The sequence below is a fragment of the Rhea americana genome, unplaced genomic scaffold, assembly GCF_003343005.1.
Source record: "Rhea americana isolate MKP2758 unplaced genomic scaffold, rheAme1 scaffold_64, whole genome shotgun sequence".
NCBI classification, from domain to species: Eukaryota; Metazoa; Chordata; class Aves; order Rheiformes; family Rheidae; genus Rhea; species Rhea americana.
This window is the reverse complement of record NW_028186801.1, coordinates 4,355,229-4,374,410: the sequence shown is the minus strand read 5'-3', so window position 1 is coordinate 4,374,410 and position 19,182 is coordinate 4,355,229. Positions and strand designations below refer to the sequence as shown.

Below are 19,182 nucleotides of genomic sequence, written 5' to 3'. Positions count from 1 at the left end.
CTCCCGTGCAATATGTTCAAGAGAATGGCTGAGTTCGGGCCTGACTCCGGGGGCAGAGTGAAGGTGCTGCGGGCGGGGGCCGCGCCGAGCCCTCGCGGCGGGGGCGGGGGGGGGAGCCCGGTAACGGCCGCGGCGGGAAACCTCAAGCCGCAGGCTTGGCCAGAGAGTCSTGTGCTTCGGGCGGAAAATAGCTCTTACGTGTACGCTTTTCGAAGCGAGTGAGGTTCCCCCCCTGCCCTTTGAATGTTAAACACTTTTTTCCCCACTCCCTTCCTCTCCCCCGAAGGGTGTTACTATTGTGAAGCCAATAGTGTATGGAAATGTTGCGCGGTATTTTGGAAAGAAGAGAGAAGAAGATGGTCACACTCATCAATGGACAGTTTATGTAAAGCCTTACAGAAATGAGGTAGGTAGATGAGACAACGTTCACCATTTTTATGTAAGTATAGAAGTAAATTTATCAAAAAAAAAAAAAAATCCACACACGTGCTTTTCACGATTTATCTGCTGTCGTGTAGGTGCTTAGACTTGTGCTTATTAAAAAAAATACAGACTTCCGAAGTTAAACAAAGCAATTATTTTAAAAACTGCTCTTTCTCTGTGTGTGTGTGTGTTTAAAGTATGCTTGGTGGCTTGCCTTATTATGATTGTGTAACGAAATACTATTGTCATCTTGGATCTTCAGTGATAGAGAAGGAGAATGCTTATGGAATAATGTACCTCCTTAATCTCTAGTACTATGGAGCAGAGCACTATATTGTAAAAATGAATTAGGATTCAAAAAAGAAGYCAGAACTTGGTGAAAGGACAGAAGGATGCTTGGGCAGAATATGAAGAAATGCATAGATGGGTAGTTTTTTAAAAAAAATCTTTTTTCATTTTACGTTTTTGGAATAATTTCTCATGTGAGGAGGGAAATTGTAGAACATTCATAAGGACAAAATATTAAAGGACAGGTATGGTATTATGAACTTTTGGATTTACATGCTTACTTTTTTACCCTATTTTCAGTAGTAGCCATGCTAGTAGAAATGACAGGCATGTAGGGCTGATGAATAAACAGTAGTTTAGTATGTTGTGTAAATAATTGCAAATAACTTATTTTCTGCTTTAGGATATGTCTGCCTATGTGAAGAAAATTCAATTCAAGTTACATGAAAGCTATGGCAATCCTTTAAGAGGTAGGTTTTGCATTCCTGACATTTATTTCTAGACCAAGAATTTTTATTAATTCCACTGAGGCTSTGTTATCTGTATTAATATTTCTATTTTCCTGTTGCAGTTGTTACCAAACCGCCATATGAAATCACTGAAACGGGCTGGGGTGAATTTGAAATAATCATTAAGATATTTTTCATTGATCCGAATGAAAGACCTGTAAGTGTTTCTTTCAGACTTCTGATAATGTTTAACTAATTATGATGTTACGTGTAAAGCAGCGGTATAGGATATTGTTAGTCAAGATAAGTCCCATTGACCATGGAATAATAAGCCCTGTTCTTGTATGAAATGTATTTAATAGTTGTCCATTCTCTGATTTCTATGCTTTCCTGCAGGGTAGGGTGTTCTTAGGGGCTTGATTTCTGTGGTGTTTCCTAATACATGAGCACATGTTGCACCTTATCTGGGTTGAGCACTTACTGAGGATTTCTCTGCCAGGTGGCTTCCTAGTTACAGGATATTAGAATATTTTAAGCATCTTAAAGATTTTTGTCTCTCTGATTTGATTGAAATCASTCAAAAAGCAGCAAAGTTTTTATTTGCCTCTTAGAAAACTGGGATAAGACAATAAGACAGTGTTATAAAGCATTAGAATTAATTTTGTTTTTTCTGATGTTAGACTAGAAGGGACTTGTGCATCATACTTGGTTGCATCTTGATCCGTCATTATTAATTCCATTCGTGGTTTGACCAGGCTGGCCTGCAGTTGGCTGTGTGTTTTTGTCTTTGCCTTTTTTTTTTTTTTTTTTTCCTTTTTCTCTCCTTCTTAAAGAAGGCTGTTTTAGAACATGGCCAGTCTGAGAATTAGAAGCTTTTCCATTCCAGTTTAGCTTTATAGTGCATATTCATTTACTTCTAAGTCACTGTTATCTTAAGGAGCTTAATAAGCCACAAACAATGCTAAGAGAATTTTTTGAAGGGGGTGTAATCAGAAATAACCAGATTAAATGGCTAGGTTGTCTGTCCTATCATTCTTCATCAGGAATCAAGGGGAAGTAAGGACTGAATCTCTTCCACAGAGATTTGTAAGKCTGCTCATAGAAGGGACAAAACTGTTGGCTGCACGTATCAGTTCTCTTCCCGGGTTGTAGTCTGAGTTGTCAGGGATTCACTGGAGTTGAACAGTGGACTTGTGTTCTTTTCCATCTCCTGTCACTTACAGTACACTAATGGAGAGTAATTTCTCTCTGTAGAGAGAAATTTCAGTGAAAAAGCATTTAGAGACTCTATGATAATGTTTTGTTCACTGGTTTTCCCTAAGAAAGGATGATAAAAAGAAAGCACTTTTTAACTGATTTACTGGCAGAGTCTGTAAAGTAAATCATCWATTCTATTTGGAAATGTTTAAAAGGAGGTATTTTTAAAAGTTTTTGTACGTCAATCCTAAACCAGTGGTTTTGGTTTAGATTCCACTTACCCAGACATTTTTCAGATTTCAAGTAGACTTGGACAGCTGGCATGTTTAACAAAGAATATTGAGTTTTAAGTAATTCTACTGCAATTATAGAACATTTTTTTCATTCTTAAAACATTTTTTAATCCTGTACAATTATGTARGAACAAGTAACATTTATTTCCATAGAACACACTTTGTATTTCTCTCCAGTTTTCAAGCTAATAAAGTTCTGTCTTTGTATAGGTAACTTTGTATCATTTGCTGAAGCTTTTTCAGTCTGATACTAATGCCATTCTGGGGAAGAAAACTGTAGTTTCTGAATTCTACGATGAAATGGTATGAAAACTTTTAATGTAATCCTCACTTTATTTTGAGGAATATTAGTGATTCCATGTATCTTTTTCTCCTTCATTAGATATTTCAAGATCCTACTGCAATGATGCAGCAGCTGTTAACAACGTCTCGTCAACTAACACTAGGTGCTTATAAGCATGAAACAGAGTGTAAGTTCAAAATAATAATATAGTAAATCTAGAAATAAAAAAGTGCTAGTATTGCAACGTATTTGGCTGCTGCTAGAAAGTGATTATTTTGCATGAAATAAACTTCAGCTTTTGCAAAGGTGGTAATACTTACTTGAGAACTTTTAAAGATTTTTAGATCTGTAAGCCTGATGAAACTAATTTTGAATTAAGAGTATAAGGAATAATGTCAGAATCTATGCCTAGTTTAACATCTTTGAAATGAGTTAAAACAGAATGCATTCAGGCTGGTGTGTTTGATTAAAAAAAAAAAAAAGAAAAGATGTTTATGAGCAGGTAAGGATTACACTTCAGCACTGAAATATGTAACATTCAGTATCATAGTGAAAGCATCAATGCTTTGGGGATAAAGGGCAGTATCTGTAAGCTCTTCTAGTCTAACTATTTAACTGTAGGTCATTTCATAACAGACCTTTTTAGTAGACCTTAATGATCTTTTATCCTTCATATCTAATCTGTCTTTAAACGTAAAGCAGAATCTTCATGGTAATTAAAGAAATCAAATGAGGATATTTACTTATAAAGTAATGCAGTTAGTAATGATTTCATCCCTGATCTTCTGAATTTGGTCTGTTATTTTTTACTATCAAAAATCAAACATAATGTTTATTGAGCTCAAATCCCACCTTGTTAGTTGCAAACTCTGATATCATTATTTTAGTCATTTGTCCTTTGGCTTGTCTATGTGTTCCCTGACAGCAAACTTATATTTTTAGACACTGAATACCTAGATGAAAATGAGTCCCTATAAATTCAGAGTTCTAATCTGCCTTGTGTCTGTTAGGGTGTGTGGATGTGTGAACTATATAAATTTTCTTCCTCAGTTCTGCCAATTTGAAGGTGGATTTTTTTAATTATATKACATATCATTTGGTTGTGAGTAGAAAATAGGAAATATTTAATACTTTCAAAAATGTAAACTGAAGAAGAAAGTCTTTTCCAAATTTAAATGTACTCATAAAATTTCTACGTTTCTCCTGGGCACAGATAGAAATTATTTGCTGACTGCAGACAATTTATTTTTTAGCTTTCTTTTTTTGTCTGTGTTTTCTTAAAATGTGGAACTGAAGCATATTAAAACAAGAAATTAGGATCTTTTTGCCACTATTAATTTATTAGTATCTTACAATCCGTAATTATGTAATGCATGGAATAGAGGGATATCCATGGTGCATGCAGATTTGTTGCCGTGGCAAGTATTAACAGGTCTTTTCCAAAAACTTGTGCCTGAACAAAAAGTAAACTAAGACTTCCTAATAAAGCAGTCTTAGTAGGATGTCTGTAAAAGCAAAGTTGGCACCACAAGATCTCTTGGACCCATAGAATCAAAATCCAACCAGAAAAGGAAGTGTATTACAGCACATGGAAAAAAACCCAAAGAGTTGGAGCTAATTTCTCAGTACTCTGTAACTATCCATTTCTTTTGCCTGATCTTTACATATGTTTTTGCTGTGGAAAGTGATTTAGTGAGTTATACAGTTCCATGAGCAAGACTGATGRGCTAAATAAAAACAGCTTTTTCAGGGACTTCATTACCTATTTTTTTTAATTCCRTCTCTTGGAACCCGAAATGGTATCTGAGAATCTTTGAATCTCTATTACTTATAGAGATTACTTATAAAACTATTACTATTATGGATTAAAAATATATATATTTAATAATTGGAGGGTTTTATTACAGTATATATTTTTCTTTATTACCTCCACAGTTGCAGATCTTGAAGTAAAAACCAGGGAGAAACTGGAAGCTGCCAAAAAGAAAACCAGTTTTGAAATTGCTGAGCTTAAAGAAAGATTAAAAGCAAGTCGTGAAACCATCAACTGTTTAAAGAATGAAATTAGAAAACTTGAAGAAGATGATCAGTCTAAAGATATGTGAAAAGTTTTGACTTGATAAAGAGACTATACTGAAAATGCAAGGACTTCAATCATGGAACTGTGTGTGTTCTCTCAAATTCCATAACTGAGACTATATGTATCCATGAATTTYACTTGCAGACCATTGAAGTATATGGCAATCAATTTTATAAATGGAAGAAAAAAGAAAACTTGTATCCCCTTTATGGTTAAAATCTGTGGATACTTACTGGTTTAATTTAAGGAAAGAAGTCGTGGAGACCAGAGTAGTTACTTTTCTTGCATTTGAGTGGTATATGGTAACTTTTTATTAAGTCTTGTATTAGTTTAATGTGATTTTACAAAATGCAGCTAATGTTTACTTTTTTACTTGTTTTTTCTACTGATTGTTTAGAAATGCATCGCTAAAGCTGAAAATAAAATAAGCAGTTTTYTAATGCCTCTGTCCAGTTTTGGTCTTCAAGAATCATCATAAGTAACATCCCCTGAGATAAGACAGAGGTTGAAATATATGGTATGCAAGTTGTGCAAGTCTGTTGGTCACAGTGGCTTCTGTACTGCTGTCTACTATTGTTATAATTGAAAAAAACCTAAAATCAAGAGAAAAGGATTTTAAGTAACTTCTATATCTAAGTTGGAGGCAGATAAGAGTTTCCAGCCCTACGTCTGCCTTAATGCATATGACTATCAACTCTAGGACTCAAACTTGGAAGCAGGAAGTAATTTCTGTCATATTTCATACCTGTTTTATTTAACATATTGTATTGTACTGTGTTCATTCTTAAGTAACTAGCAAGTGTTCCCCTAAAAAATCAGTACTTGATCTTTCAGCTGGTAAGTCTCAACTTCTTTAGGAGAGGTAAAAGAGCCTGATAGCGATGACAGTACCTTAAAAAGGCTTGGCCATCTATTCCACTACTTCAAGATACTATGTTGCACTAATCCATGCTACAGAGAAGCAAATCCCCACTGCTACTATCCCTATAGAAATTGATGTTATTGATGCTTTAAGAACGAAGTATTGGTTTCTTTATACTTGAGACTCGTGATGATAATATTTATCATGGTTTGTTAAAGGTTCAGAATTGGAACAGTTTGAACAGTCTGAACTCAATATGGAAAGTTTCTTCAATATGAAAAAGTAACTTTTAAAACTTTTGACATACCAGAACTTACTCTGTTTATGGTATTATATTGTGTATATATAGGTTGAGGGAGGTGGGGTTTCCTGTGTAGGTGGTATTTTTACAGATCYCTCCTAGCACTATAGATGGATATATCCAAGTTTTTCTTGTGATTTAACTGCTGTTACTGACTGATCATACCAAACAATCATTTTTTACCAGCTTCTAGAGACTTTCTAGTACCGTTTTCCRAACATTTTAGGTAAGCATAAATAGAGAGATTCCAGACCACTCTTGAGTCAGTATGTCAGTTAAACTATAAATGAAAGACAAGTTTGTTTTCTTGAGAAGGGAGGATTTTTTTTCATTCTGATTTGTTTCTTGTTTTCCAATTTAAAAATCTGAAAATAACTTGACAAATGAAGAAATTAGGAGCTGAGTTATTGCTACCCAAGGGTACTTTTTCACAGTACCAAAACTTGTTAACAAAGTCAGTTTTATTTTAAGATTTGGTTTATTGATTCAATAACCAATTTCTTTGTCAGCAGTAGCTGAAAGAATGTGCCAGGCAACTTCTGAAGTAAAGTGCCATTTTCAGAGCTATGTAAATTGAAAATAAGACTTCTGCATATTACATGTTTTAAGGATGAAAGCTAACATTAACATTTTATTCTGGGATACCTTAGGTTATTCAAAGTGTTTATTTTAGTTTGATAGCTTCCAAAGATCAGGTGACTGTTGACAATTTTTACTGGTCAGATGCTCATCAGAGATCATAAAGAGTTGGAATGGAAACCTATCATTGAACTGAAAATAGGGTAGRTGACTATTTTTGGTGAAAGGTCTGCAGATTTTTTAAATTATTTTATTGGTTTGGTCTAATGAGGTACTTTTGAAATGTAAAGGTTTTTATAAGTTATAGGCATTAAGCAAGACTGAGGACACATCTTAACGTAGCCTGATTTATTACCACACTAGATTAGACAGAAGGTTTCTTTGGCGGCTTGCTTGTCTCTATCAATGGTAAGTATTGGATTTTTAGGGAAAAGGGTATGATAGGACCATGAATGATTCCTTCCAAGTATATTCTCCTTGCTTCTGACAGAATTATTTCACTTCCTGAGGTGTTTTTTTAAGACCCATCTGTGCATGTTGAAACAAAAACGAGACTGGAAAGTACTATTTTGATTGTATGAAAWATTATCTCTTTATTTGTCAATTAAAATAATGAATATTGATCCAGAGTAATTCAAATGGAWTATAAAGTATTTTCTCTTAGAGCTTTAACTAACAAAAACAGAGTTGAATCTCTGGAGTTTTGCAACCAGTCTTGACCAGATGGTACAAAGAACAGGATAGGGGAAACCTTCAGGGGTTTTGTGTAGGAGCCTAAAGTGGTGTTCTTGTTTACGTTTTCAGTAACATTCAATGATTGGTGTGGTGTTCAGCTTTAACAGTGGAGCCAGGATCACTACTTCTGYAGTAGCCATCAACATACTAGACCAGTGATGTAATTTTGGTTTTGCTTAGTGGTGAGTGGGGTTTTTTAATGAATTTTATTTTCAACTTCTTTCATCTGTGTCTCCCTAAAGGAGAACAGGGTAATACAATACTTGCTGGTTTTCTCAGTCAATACTGAGGCAAGAAACTAAAGTCTTAACTGCTGTGAGCAGTTACTGCTGACAGAAAATAGCAGGAATATTTTGCACTTTACAAAATCCCTTGTGTTCTGTGTTTTCATTAGAAAATACTTTCTTCAAATATCGAGAAAGCTTGAGCTGAGCTTTAAAAGGAAATATTTTTTGCAACATTTACCATAATTTAACTATCTTGAAAATGTTCATTAGAATGAAAAGGGTTTTTGCTTGATAATATGAAAACAGCACCTCCTTCTATTTAACAAATAAATATACCTATAGCTASTTTCTGGTTCACAAGTTCCTACTGGTTCACTAATAATAGATGAAATATGTTTGGACCTGTGGCTATCTATTCTGCCATTAAAGGAGTTGGTGCAAGTACCTGAGATGGCATGTGCGCACAGTAAAAGCACAATATAGTGTGGCCTTCCTGGTGAGTACCTTTTTCAGAGATACTAGAGGTGAAGTGGAGCAGGGTGCTCGGACACGGTTGCATTCTGCTCCTGTGGAGGGGAGGGGGAACTACAAAATGGTGCACTGAGCTATATTTTTGGTCGCCCTAAGAAGAGGTTATTCCAGACAAGCAGTTATGGTTTGTGCTTGCCAGGCGTGTTAACTGAAATGGTGGCTGTGCTGCTGAGACTCACCTTGAATTTCATCTTGAATTACGAAATAGCTGTATTTAAATTCCTTCCACAGAGGAGGAAAGAATCCCTCGTTGTGCTATAGGTAGAGATTGATGTTACTGACTCGTACAAGGATTTTGYCTAATTGCCTATGCTGAAGTTCTATGCTCCATTTAAACTACCCTCTCACTGAGTGAAGATGAAACATGGTTGATCTCCGTTTATAGCCTGAATGTTATCAATTTTACCAGCGAGATTTTTTTCCTTCTTGCATCAAACATACAAGACTTGTAATTGCTAGCACTCAGAGGTTTATTTCAATGGTCTTAGCTAATGCATATTAATGGTTATTGCAGCCTGTTCTCTCTCTCTTTTCTTTTTTTTTTTTCCTCCTTCCTGGATAGATGCTGGTAGTAACACCAACCTAAAGATACTTTTGCTGCTTATATATTGATTAAGCCAACCCATATTATATTCATCATTGTTAATTCCCATTGTTAATGGGAATATAATTTTAATAGTACTTCCACTTCTTTTTTCTTCCAGATATCAGGTAATTTTCCAAACACCAGGTGGCAGATATGTGCAAAATATTCTCCAGTCTCAACAGCATTTTAATTAATGGRATTTTGGCAGTTTTGTGAACTTAGATTTGCTATTGGAAAGTCCTCCCCCCCCCCCCATTTTAATGTTCTTCAAACAATTTAAGTAGTAGGCAAGTAGTAGTGACCAAGTTGAGAGGCCAATGACTACAAAAACAGCACAACTTTTTTGTTGTTATCCAAAATAAACCCCATTAACTTCAGTGTGTGTTACAAACTTAAACACTGTTTTCACATTTAGCTTATTATTTTGCTTCCCCCCTGTGGATCACTCAATATTTATGTGCAGCGTAAACCTCTTTTAAGCATAGCCATATCCTGTTCATTAATATACCACTGCTRATTCTATTTTGCTTTGAGAGCTGATAACTGAACTATGCCACTTGTCTTGAGACTTAACCATCTGAATAGAGTTTTGTTTTGGTAGGGAAAAACAGATAATCTGCATGTTATAAAATGGTTTAACAGCTTTGGGAGAAATTTAACTAGTTATCTCCCTGACTTCAAGGCTCTGAGGTCCTAGAATGTGCTGTGACAGGAAGCCAAAAAAATCCCAAGTTCACAAGTTTTATTTGGCATGAGAACTAGCTTTTAAAGTTCATCCTCTGATGGTTTTTTTGCTTTTTCAGGGTGAAACTGATACAGTACGAATGGACAAAATATGATTTGGTATTCTACTAAACTCCGTACTTTGCTTTCACTYAATTGCAGGTGCAAAATTCCATGGTTTTCTCAGAAGTATATCTAATCTTTTTATTTATTTATTTACTTCTATCACTAATTAGTGCTTAATGAATACTGTGAATGTCTTTAGCTTCTAMGTATGTTGGTGAAAATTTCAATATTCTAGAATACAGTAGGAAGCAACAGCTTAATTTAAATACAGTAAGAAATCAGCTAGGATGATAGAAAAATGGCAATTAGAAATGACGTATACAACTTGTTTCTCTTTGGACTATAGGATATAATTAGAATTTTTGTTGTTTATATTTGTACTATTTCAGTTTTTAAATGGTTTTAACTAGAACATGAAATCGTATAGGCTTCTAATGAAACATCTCTTTTGTCTATGCAAGTAGCTAATATATGTCCAAACTTAACATTTAAATTTCAACTTTCAGAGGAAAAACCTCTTGAATGCCGAGAAGCAAGGCTATAAAAGGAACAAGTTAGCATCAGAATATGTAGTATTGCCACCCTTCCTCCCCTAAAAACTATGTTTTTTTTTTTTTTTTACAGTGCTTATACTGCTTATGCTAAATAAGCTGTTCACAATTCTTACTCCCACAGTTGTGGAGAGTAATGCACTGTAGGACAAATACAAATTTCATCTGATGCACTGGCTACTGCTTTGAGAAGATTTTCACTTGAAGTGGTCATTAGTTTTTGGGGTTTTTTTTCTTCCTCAATTTCTAATTATGCAATATTTGGCAGATCTCACATTTTCTTCATACTCTATAATTCAGCTCTATTTCAAGTAGTCTTACGCMTCATTTCTTGATCCTGTGAATGAAGATATCAGGATGGTTCACTGAGAAGCTTGCACACACGTGTTAATAACATGTTAAAGATTAGAGATTAAATTAAATATGCTACAAAAAAAGTTTTTTTTTTCAGCTGATGATCAGTAAAATGGGGACCTGATCAGACAAAACTATCCGTCAGTTTAACTACTCCAAACCCTAAAGGATTTGAAAGCATTTCATAAATTGTAGTTTCTAAGCTTGCGTCTCTAAGCACTAGCATAGTGGCTGATTACTTCTCTGGATAAATATAAATATTAAGAGCCGGGACAGGGGGGAATCAGGGTTTATGTCTTTAGCTAGGTAACCAAAGTGACAGCTTYTGGACTTAACATTTTGAGAATGAATAGTGTTGAAGTATTCTACTGCTCCCTATGCTGATTCTGTCATATGTATCTGGGCCAGCACAATAAACCTGTGTATGTTTATTAAGGCAAGAATTGCACCAAGTTATTTTTCTTTTAAACACAAACAAAATCTGTAACCTGCTGTTTCATTATTGAAAAACTTTGACCTCCTAGATTACCTCCATATTGCATTTTGAATGCTCTTTGTGAACGGTCTGTCTTTGCACAAGTAATGGTGCAGAGTCCAAGGCTTTGTAAATAAATCAATCATTCATATATTTACTGTCCAAAAAGTTAGTTTTTTTGTATAAATGTACATAAATTCAGCTAGAATTTAAAATTCATTTAAAAACAAGCCCGGTTCAAAGAATACAAAACAATAAGATACGTATGCATCAGCAGTGAAACATATACTTCATTTTCATAATGGGATTTAGTCTTCTAAGTCCCTCATAGAGCCTACAATTTAAATGCCTAACAGCTGCCTAGGTTTCAGACAATAACTGAGTTCACTTCCTTTCCAGGCGTACATGGTTCCCTACTCAAAACTGAAATTTCTCTCAGCCTGCAGCTTTAGTCAGGTCTATGTGCTCACAAATGCCTGTCCTGGTTAGGGTGATGACCATGTCCCACCTAGAGCTCTGTTCAGAGCCACCTCAGCTCTGTGTAGATAACAGGGAGAGTATTGAAAAGTTAGGTTTGAAGGGATTGTGGTTAACTTTTTAGTATTTTCTGGTCTTTGCATGAAAGTCCAGTAGTTWAATTTGCAATCTGTTACTATTCCTGATGAAGTTTGGATCTACATCTCCCACTTTCTAGAAGTTATTAACAATGAGCTCTTTAGGATAAGCCATAGACAGCCAGATCTGTGAGAGTTTTATAACTGGACATTGAACTGACAAAGGAAAACCACAGTCTAATTTASTGCTGATAGGCTTGGACAAGACAAATTGAGTGGGTTTTTTGGACTTTGCTGTAAGAATTCTACTTTAGAAGACTATTAGATGATGAAGAATAAAAAGAAAACAAGAAGGTCAGTMCTCAGAGAAGCAGTGGAATGACACATCCTCTCTCGTTCCTGGGTTACCTCTAGGATGTGTTGTCTTGTGGACTCTGTGATTTCAGATTTCTTCGAGCTGAGTAAAGCTCCTATCTCTATTGGGTGTATATCCTCAGAAGAAGGTTAGATCCTGAGTAAATTAACATGTCTAGATTGGATGGACTTAGTTTTCCTTTACCTTCAGAAATTCTACAAATTTTTATTGGTTGTAGAAGAAATGTATATATTAGACAAATTGGAGCTGATTTTCTACTTGCCACCGTTTAGGTACTATTGCATGGTGACCCAGGAGATATGACAGGTCCTTAAAGAAGAAGACTGGACTCTGCCAATTTCATTATGTAGTGTTTGCAAATGATAAAAGGTACAAGATGAGGTGAAAATAGCTACCTTCTGCTTTGCAAAGCTCTTCATTTCCCCCCTTTTTTTTTTTTTTGCCTGTCTTTGCAGCAGCTGGTGAACGGCAGTGTTAAATGAGTATTGGCATTGCCYTGGACTCTGAGAGAACATGGGGAATGTCAGCAGTGTACAAAACCCACCTACTATATGGTAAATGCCAGGCCTGCAAGTCAGCATGTGTCTGCTCCCAGCACAGCAGTTTGTTCTTTAAGTATCTTATAGCCGCCTGCTAGTCCTGGGCTTAGTGCGCCAGATCTGCTTACTCTGCTCAGATGCAGCCTGTTTTAAGCTGAGCAACACTGACACGCTTTGTGTTCGTTCCCTTTGTACCTAACGACTGATACCTAATATGCACATTGCCTTTTGAAGTATTTAATGATTTCTGTAAATTTGTAATAATCACTTTCAGAATTAAGAGAGTTTAGTGAGTAGTTGTCCTACAGTCAGGATTTATCAATTCTTAAACCAACGTGAGTCGTCATCTGTGTACCATCTAAGGCCATCTAATAAGCAATTCATGTTCATAAAGTAGAAATCCGATTTTTTTCAGGATTTGTCAATAAAAACATAAAGGAAAAAAATGTGAATTGTAGCCCTAGGGCAAGATCTGAAATATTTCATTCTACAGTATTTAATGATCATGAAATTTGCAATTTCAAATGGCTAATGTGATCAGCTGTACTTAAAAGAAACTGTGTTTTGAGTTTTGCTTACTTTTCATCAACAAACTAGCCATGAGTCCTTTTGCATTTGCTGTTAGATAAGAAGATACATTTCTAAGGCTGAGAATTCTTTTTTTCTTTTTCTCTTCATTAAGGATAAAAAAGCAGAAACAGAGTTGTCATTGTAAGGATGATTAATTTGTACCAATTTCATTGTTGCTTTTGTGGAAGATTGGCACAATWTGAGTCTTTTAAAATAAAAAAGCAGTAAAATCTTTCAATGTTCCACTGTCTAAAAAGTGAAATTTAATTAAATTTGAAGCTTGTTCATAGTCTAATCTGATCCTGTATGGTATAAAATGCTCTCAGGTTTCTTGCCTTTGCATTTGGAGCTGGGAATGCTTAGCACTTCATTAAATAAACCTGATCTTCAGTCCTTGTGAAGTCAGTGGKTTTCAATCAGACCTCTGGTCAGTAAGTCAAAAGTGATAAATCAATAAATGAGGAAGCCACACTGTCATAGTGGAAGTGCTACTCGAGAAAAAGGTCACTTCAGTAATGCTTTGTATTTTGTGATGGCTAGACTTTACAGAAATCCTTTACAAGGATTAAGCTAAGGCTTTCAGAAGTCTGGTAGAAATCTTGGTATAAACTTTTTTTTTTTTTTTTTTTTTGGTCACCTTGTGTTTTTATGGTATGCTTGCTCATTGATTTTGCACTATTACTCTTCTCTTGTGGTGCATTTTGTACATTCGCACACAAGTTTGCCCTGTATAAATTCAGTTTTCCCCCTCAGTTCTGTGCTACTGCTTCTTCACAGCTCTTGACAAATGACAGTAAAGAGGAATGACTCGTAAGACAAAAAACAAAGTAGAACTTGATTTTGATGCTGCTGTCAAATTCCAGAGCTTTATTTGATGCCCTGTCACTGCTAGGCTGATGCTGTAGCCTGCCAGCTTCAGAAGCTTCCCCAAATCCAGAGATAGGTTGTATGACAACTTTGAACACCCTTTGGAAATCACCTAAGCACTGTCCGCACAGGAGCAGGCTGAAGTTGGTTAGCATGGTTACACCTGACCGTCACCTCTGCGTAGTCCTGTGGTGAGGGGAACCCTCCCYGCCTCCACCCCCAAAACAAAAAACAAAAAAAAAGAAAGCCTGAGGCTGGATCTCAATTATTGTAGTGTTGCCCTTACAAAAACAAAATTAGATATTTAGCACTGAAGTGATCTACAGTGATTTTAATAATAGTAACATTTTGTAAACTGCATTTAATACTAAAACATTGAGGCAATGCATTAAAAACGTTTGTTATCAGTACAGTTCTAGTTGGAATTTCTGCCTAAACCAATGATCAACAAAGATATTTTTTGTTACCTCAGTTATTTTGATTCATTCTGATCTCTTTACTCTTCCATAGTCAAGCCTATTTTCCAAGAACTGATTTATATTTTACTCCACTTGGACTACAATTGCATCCAAATAAACTTCAGCAAAGACATTTTGTAATTGTGAAGCAGAACTGGATTTGAAATAACATTCTCGTGATCAAAGATTAAAGAAGCTTTTGTAGTAATTGGAGAACAACAACTGTATAAAATGTGTTTGCTTCTCATATTTAAATTAGGCATAAAGATAAAATACGTGAGAGCCTTATTAAATGAACATACAGATACTGCATCTGATAAGATCAAAGCAATCGAGTGAGATTTTAATTTAGGCATTTGACTGAGTTTGTCTTAAAAAAATGTTTTTGAAGTAATGTTAGCCTTGTTCCATAATATCTGAAAGGTTTACTCAGTTGTAGATTGCTCCACTAAGCTATTCCCTCCACTGCTGATTTATTATTATTTATATAGTTTCCTGAGACTATTATATGCTATACATGCAGATGTGCAGGCAGGGTTCCAGACCTGAAGACCTTCAGTCTAAATGGACAATATCGGATGGGTGGAATAATAAATTGCAGATCCCTACTTGGACTTTAAGCAATGTCTTTCAGCTCTAAATTATAGCCTTCAACCACTTTGAACTGAAGATGCATTCAGGACAGTCCTCATCCTTCTGTGGCAACACAGCTCACTCTGACTATAGTGGATTAGTGACGTGACTGTTGTTTCATGGGTTTTGCCACATTTAACAAAATTGGCTTCCTTTAAAAAATTTAATATTCCTGCAGAAAGTGCTTTGGGAGTCACTTAGATGAAAATTGTTTTATTGGCTTTGAAAAGGGGAGAAAGAAATAAAGCTTGAACCAAAATTCTCTGAAAATCTCCCATTAGCATCAAAAAAGCTTTGAATCAGGGAGTCGGAATGGGTGCACAGAAGTCTGATGCAGAAATAAGTAGCCCAGGAAGGAAAGTTGAGGAGAAAGCACGATCTCTAAGTACCTTGCTTCGCTACTTTGACATAATAAGTAATAATAACGGCAAGAAGGAGTCCCTTAACCAGCAGCACTGACAGTGTGGAGAAATAAGGAAAACCGACATTAATCTCTTCCTTCTCTCGCAACGCCAGGCTGCGATCGGTAGCTCAGCAGCAGCTTCCTAAGAGAATGAGCCTTCCCCCAGGCAGGGCTCGGACTCCTCAAGACAAGGGTAGGCGAGATCCTTCGCAGGCCTCCGGTTTTCACCTGCCTGCATGAACCGCAGTCCTGGGTTACCCACTGCCTCGGAGAAGTGCTTCGGAGCCGTGGGACAAGGGCGCCCGGAGGAAGCAGGGGGAAGCCGGTTGTGCTGGTGCCCAGAACTGTTGATCTTGCACTTTCCCTGCCCACAGCTTTCACTAACAAATTACGATTAAGAGGCTGAAAAAAAGTGTAACCCTGCCAGTGCGAGCTTGGGTTCCCCTTGCAGATTTATTGCTGAGCAGGCAGAGCTGTTTTGGAAGAGAGAAGGAGAATGTGTTTGCACTTTTTTTTTTTTCAACCCGGCAATTTGACTTCTTCAGAGAAGCTTTTCTTTCTTGCACAAAGTCACATATCCACCCCACGGAAACTTCAGAAGCGTGGAGCGTGGAGCCAATTCACATCTGTAGTTACATCAAGGCTAATCTGATCTATTATATTTTGTCTTCTCTCCTCTAGATAGGAAAAATGCTGGATGAAAACAGAGAATTATATTTGATTTTGCTGACTCAGATATATACTAACTGGGGGGGGAGGGGAGAAGAGAAGGAAATCCGTGCAGCAACTTTAAATGTTCTTACTCAGCACACTAAAAGGCAATTTTTGGAAAATCCAGAGCATCTTTCTAATTGCAGACGCCACAGTAACTTGTGTATTAGGGAAAARTAGATCCAAAACTCTGGTATGTAATGTAGATTAGGATGTGACATTAAAGACCATTTCCAAAGACAATTCAGTCATTCTGCCAACTGCGATGGCCCTTACGTATGCAAATAGCCAAGCAGAGCAGTGGTTATCTGCCTGTGCGATGCACCTTTTTTCACCGCTGCTAACTATGCATTTTTGTGAAAATACTTGCTGCCTCTATAGGCATTTGGTCCACTAATACGCATTTAAAGAATCTCTGAACATGAAAAAAGTTTATTTAAATGTAGCCCTGGAGATATTCAAACATTCATGAAAAGCATCAACAAGATGCTTGGGAGGTTTTATAAAACACATTCTGTACGTAGCTGATAGCAATGTGTATACCAATAACTATTCTAGTCAAAATTTACATTAATTTGTCATTTTTCTTTTTTCATTGTCTCAGATCCTATATGCTGCCATCCAATGGCCAGACACTTTCTGCTAGCACAAGATTTTTCTTGATTGGAAACTGCAGACTATCTTCTTGTAAAGATGCAGCCCTAGGAAAAAAGTAATGTTATTTCTAACATTTTCTCTCTAGTAGTCAGCATTCATAACTTTCAATATATACTGTGAAAAGATTGAGGAAGCTATTGATTGATTTAATTCTGCCTTAATTTCTCACCAAAGGCAAGAACTCCACGCACTGGTGCTTAATCATACTTTGCATCGTGTACAAGCATGCAGTTTTTCATACAAATTCCATAAGGTGTTTAATCTGCTATTGCAAAAATACTCATTTGCATACAATCACACCCTACTGTGGTTTTAAATGTTTTCTGAGAATACATTTTGAGCCTATTATCTTAACCTCACTGCCTTTCTACCCACATATAAACTAGCAGACATGCAAACCCTTTAATTTTTCTTCAGGCGTGACTGCAATTAAGTTGAAGAAGATTTGTTCTTATTAAAAACTATAGGACTCAGCTTATTCTGTGAGTATTGTTTGTGAACACACTGTCATTTGCCTGCTGTACCAGGGTCTGCATTTTGCAAATAAAGTTCTTATTATGGGAGAAAACAGTGATGGGTAGTTCGGGGTATTTTGTAATGTAAACTGCTTGTTCATGCCATGCATGCCAGCTGTGGAACATAAGCAGTCACTCACAAAGAGCACACAGCTATCTTATCTTTCAGAAATCTTAAGCCAGATACGAGGAAGTATTGACCCTAGCTGGAGAAATCAGGTGAAGAGGAACATCTCTCTACCTGCTTCCTTGTTGGAGACAGRCTTGCTCGAGGTGGGAGGAAAGTGCACTTACGCTATCACATCCTGTGACATGGGAGCACATGCGGTGCAAGGTGCAACTCCTTTAGCCAATCTCTCCCTCATCATTGCACATCTGACTAACTGCATACCATTTATTAAAGGAGAGATTGCACAGTAAAAAGCAAAAACTGTAAACATGGATTTACTGACTACTGCCATGGCTGTACCCTCTGGCAAACAACTCTTCCTCCATGACATAATATCATTTTTACAAAGTATTTTAATGATGAGGACTGTCCAGTCATTAGCCCGAGAAGTATCACAGCTGACTGGTGCTTGCTTTACACCCAAGGTGCCTTGTCTCCACTGCATTTTTAAACTGARTTTTAACATATATTAGTTAAGCTAGACCAAAAATTTTCTAACAATTTCCGGTATTTCTGAATTTCTCCTGAACCTCCGACAGCTCAGCTTCTTCAGCAGCATCAGCGAGGAATGGAGTAGAAAGCTCTTCTGTAATCACCACCTTGACTGTATACCCTGGTTTATCAGTTTGTTGATGTTGTTAAAGAACTTAATAATTATGACAAAGCTTTTCAATTAACAAAAAGACATGCTGATTTTACTACGGTCTATCATATCAGTCTGTGTGCTGAATCCTCATTCCACTTCCTGTCATGCATTTGCTGCATGACCTGAGCCAAGTCTTGGTGACTACATCAGTAATAAGAGTTAGGTGCTGAAAATGGACACTTAACAATTCTTAGATCCAGAATAACTGTCTTCAAAATCCTCACTCAGTTGCTTTTCAGCTACAGAGCTGCTTACTTTCCCTAAACTCTTATTCCAGTGGGATTCCCAAAATATCTCTATATCTGCTCTAGTTTATGATTCCTAGCAATCCAATTCCACTCCTAAGTGTCCAGTCTGGACAGCCTTGAGTATTAAAACTGAATGATTTCAGTGGCTAGGACTAAGGAAACTGTAATAACTTTGTGGTGGTTGTAGCATCCCCCAAAAGAATGAAAATATGAAATTATATTTTCACAGATGGAGGACGAGAACGAAACCAGGTCTCCCACAAGTGGGAGTTTGAGTGTGTCTAATCCCTGAACTGCAGGAAAAGGACAGAAGGGTTTCTCCTGTCCCTTCAGGGTTCATGTCCTGTATGAAGGGGCCAGCTTAGGCTTCTAACTCTACAGAAGAGTCTACTAACGGTAACTCCCAGCAAAAGAAGCAGCTCCCTGCAATACAGTTTCAGTTCTGAGGACATGGAGAGATGCACTGGCAAATATTGCTGTTGTGCTTGCCAGCTTGTCTGCTTTGGCATTAAAACACCCCCTGTATAGCAGAGTTGGCAAAATTGAATATTTGTTAGCATTCTGCTTGTGAATTTGCAGTGCGGTCCTAACCTAGCACTCTTGAACTGACACTGTAGTGGTTAAGGCTCACCATCCATCTACAAATTTTGCATTAGTAGCTAGTACCCGCTAGTGGGACAGAACAGACACAAGCCTAGCATCTTACAAGATTCTTTGACACTAAGCCCCAAAAATGTGCTTCGGTCACATAAACATAATTGGCATTTCACAGTGAATGGTCCCAACTCCCTTACCTTCCCCAAGCACTGGACAGAGCAGTAAGTGCTGGTGAC

At 36.7% G+C, this 19,182-nt stretch overlaps 1 protein-coding gene across 2 annotated transcripts; it reads left to right on the top strand.

Annotated features, from left to right (window-relative positions):
- The first annotated feature begins 6 nt into the window (after window positions 1-6).
- YEATS4 (YEATS domain containing 4) lies at window positions 7-5,453 on the top strand. 2 transcript variants are annotated; one of them, XM_085320500.1, is made up of 7 exons: window positions 7-63; window positions 287-406; window positions 1,115-1,181; window positions 1,283-1,377; window positions 2,861-2,953; window positions 3,033-3,120; window positions 4,869-5,453. In XM_085320500.1, the coding sequence occupies exons 1-7, from the start codon at window positions 13-15 to the stop codon at window positions 5,036-5,038; spliced, it is 684 nt and encodes a 227-aa protein (XP_085176626.1). In that variant the 5' UTR covers window positions 7-12; the 3' UTR covers window positions 5,039-5,453. The 2 variants fall into 2 exon arrangements, with proteins under 2 accessions (XP_085176626.1, XP_085176627.1); XM_085320501.1 differs by lacking the exon at window positions 2,861-2,953.
- The last annotated feature ends 13,729 nt before the right edge of the window (window positions 5,454-19,182 follow it).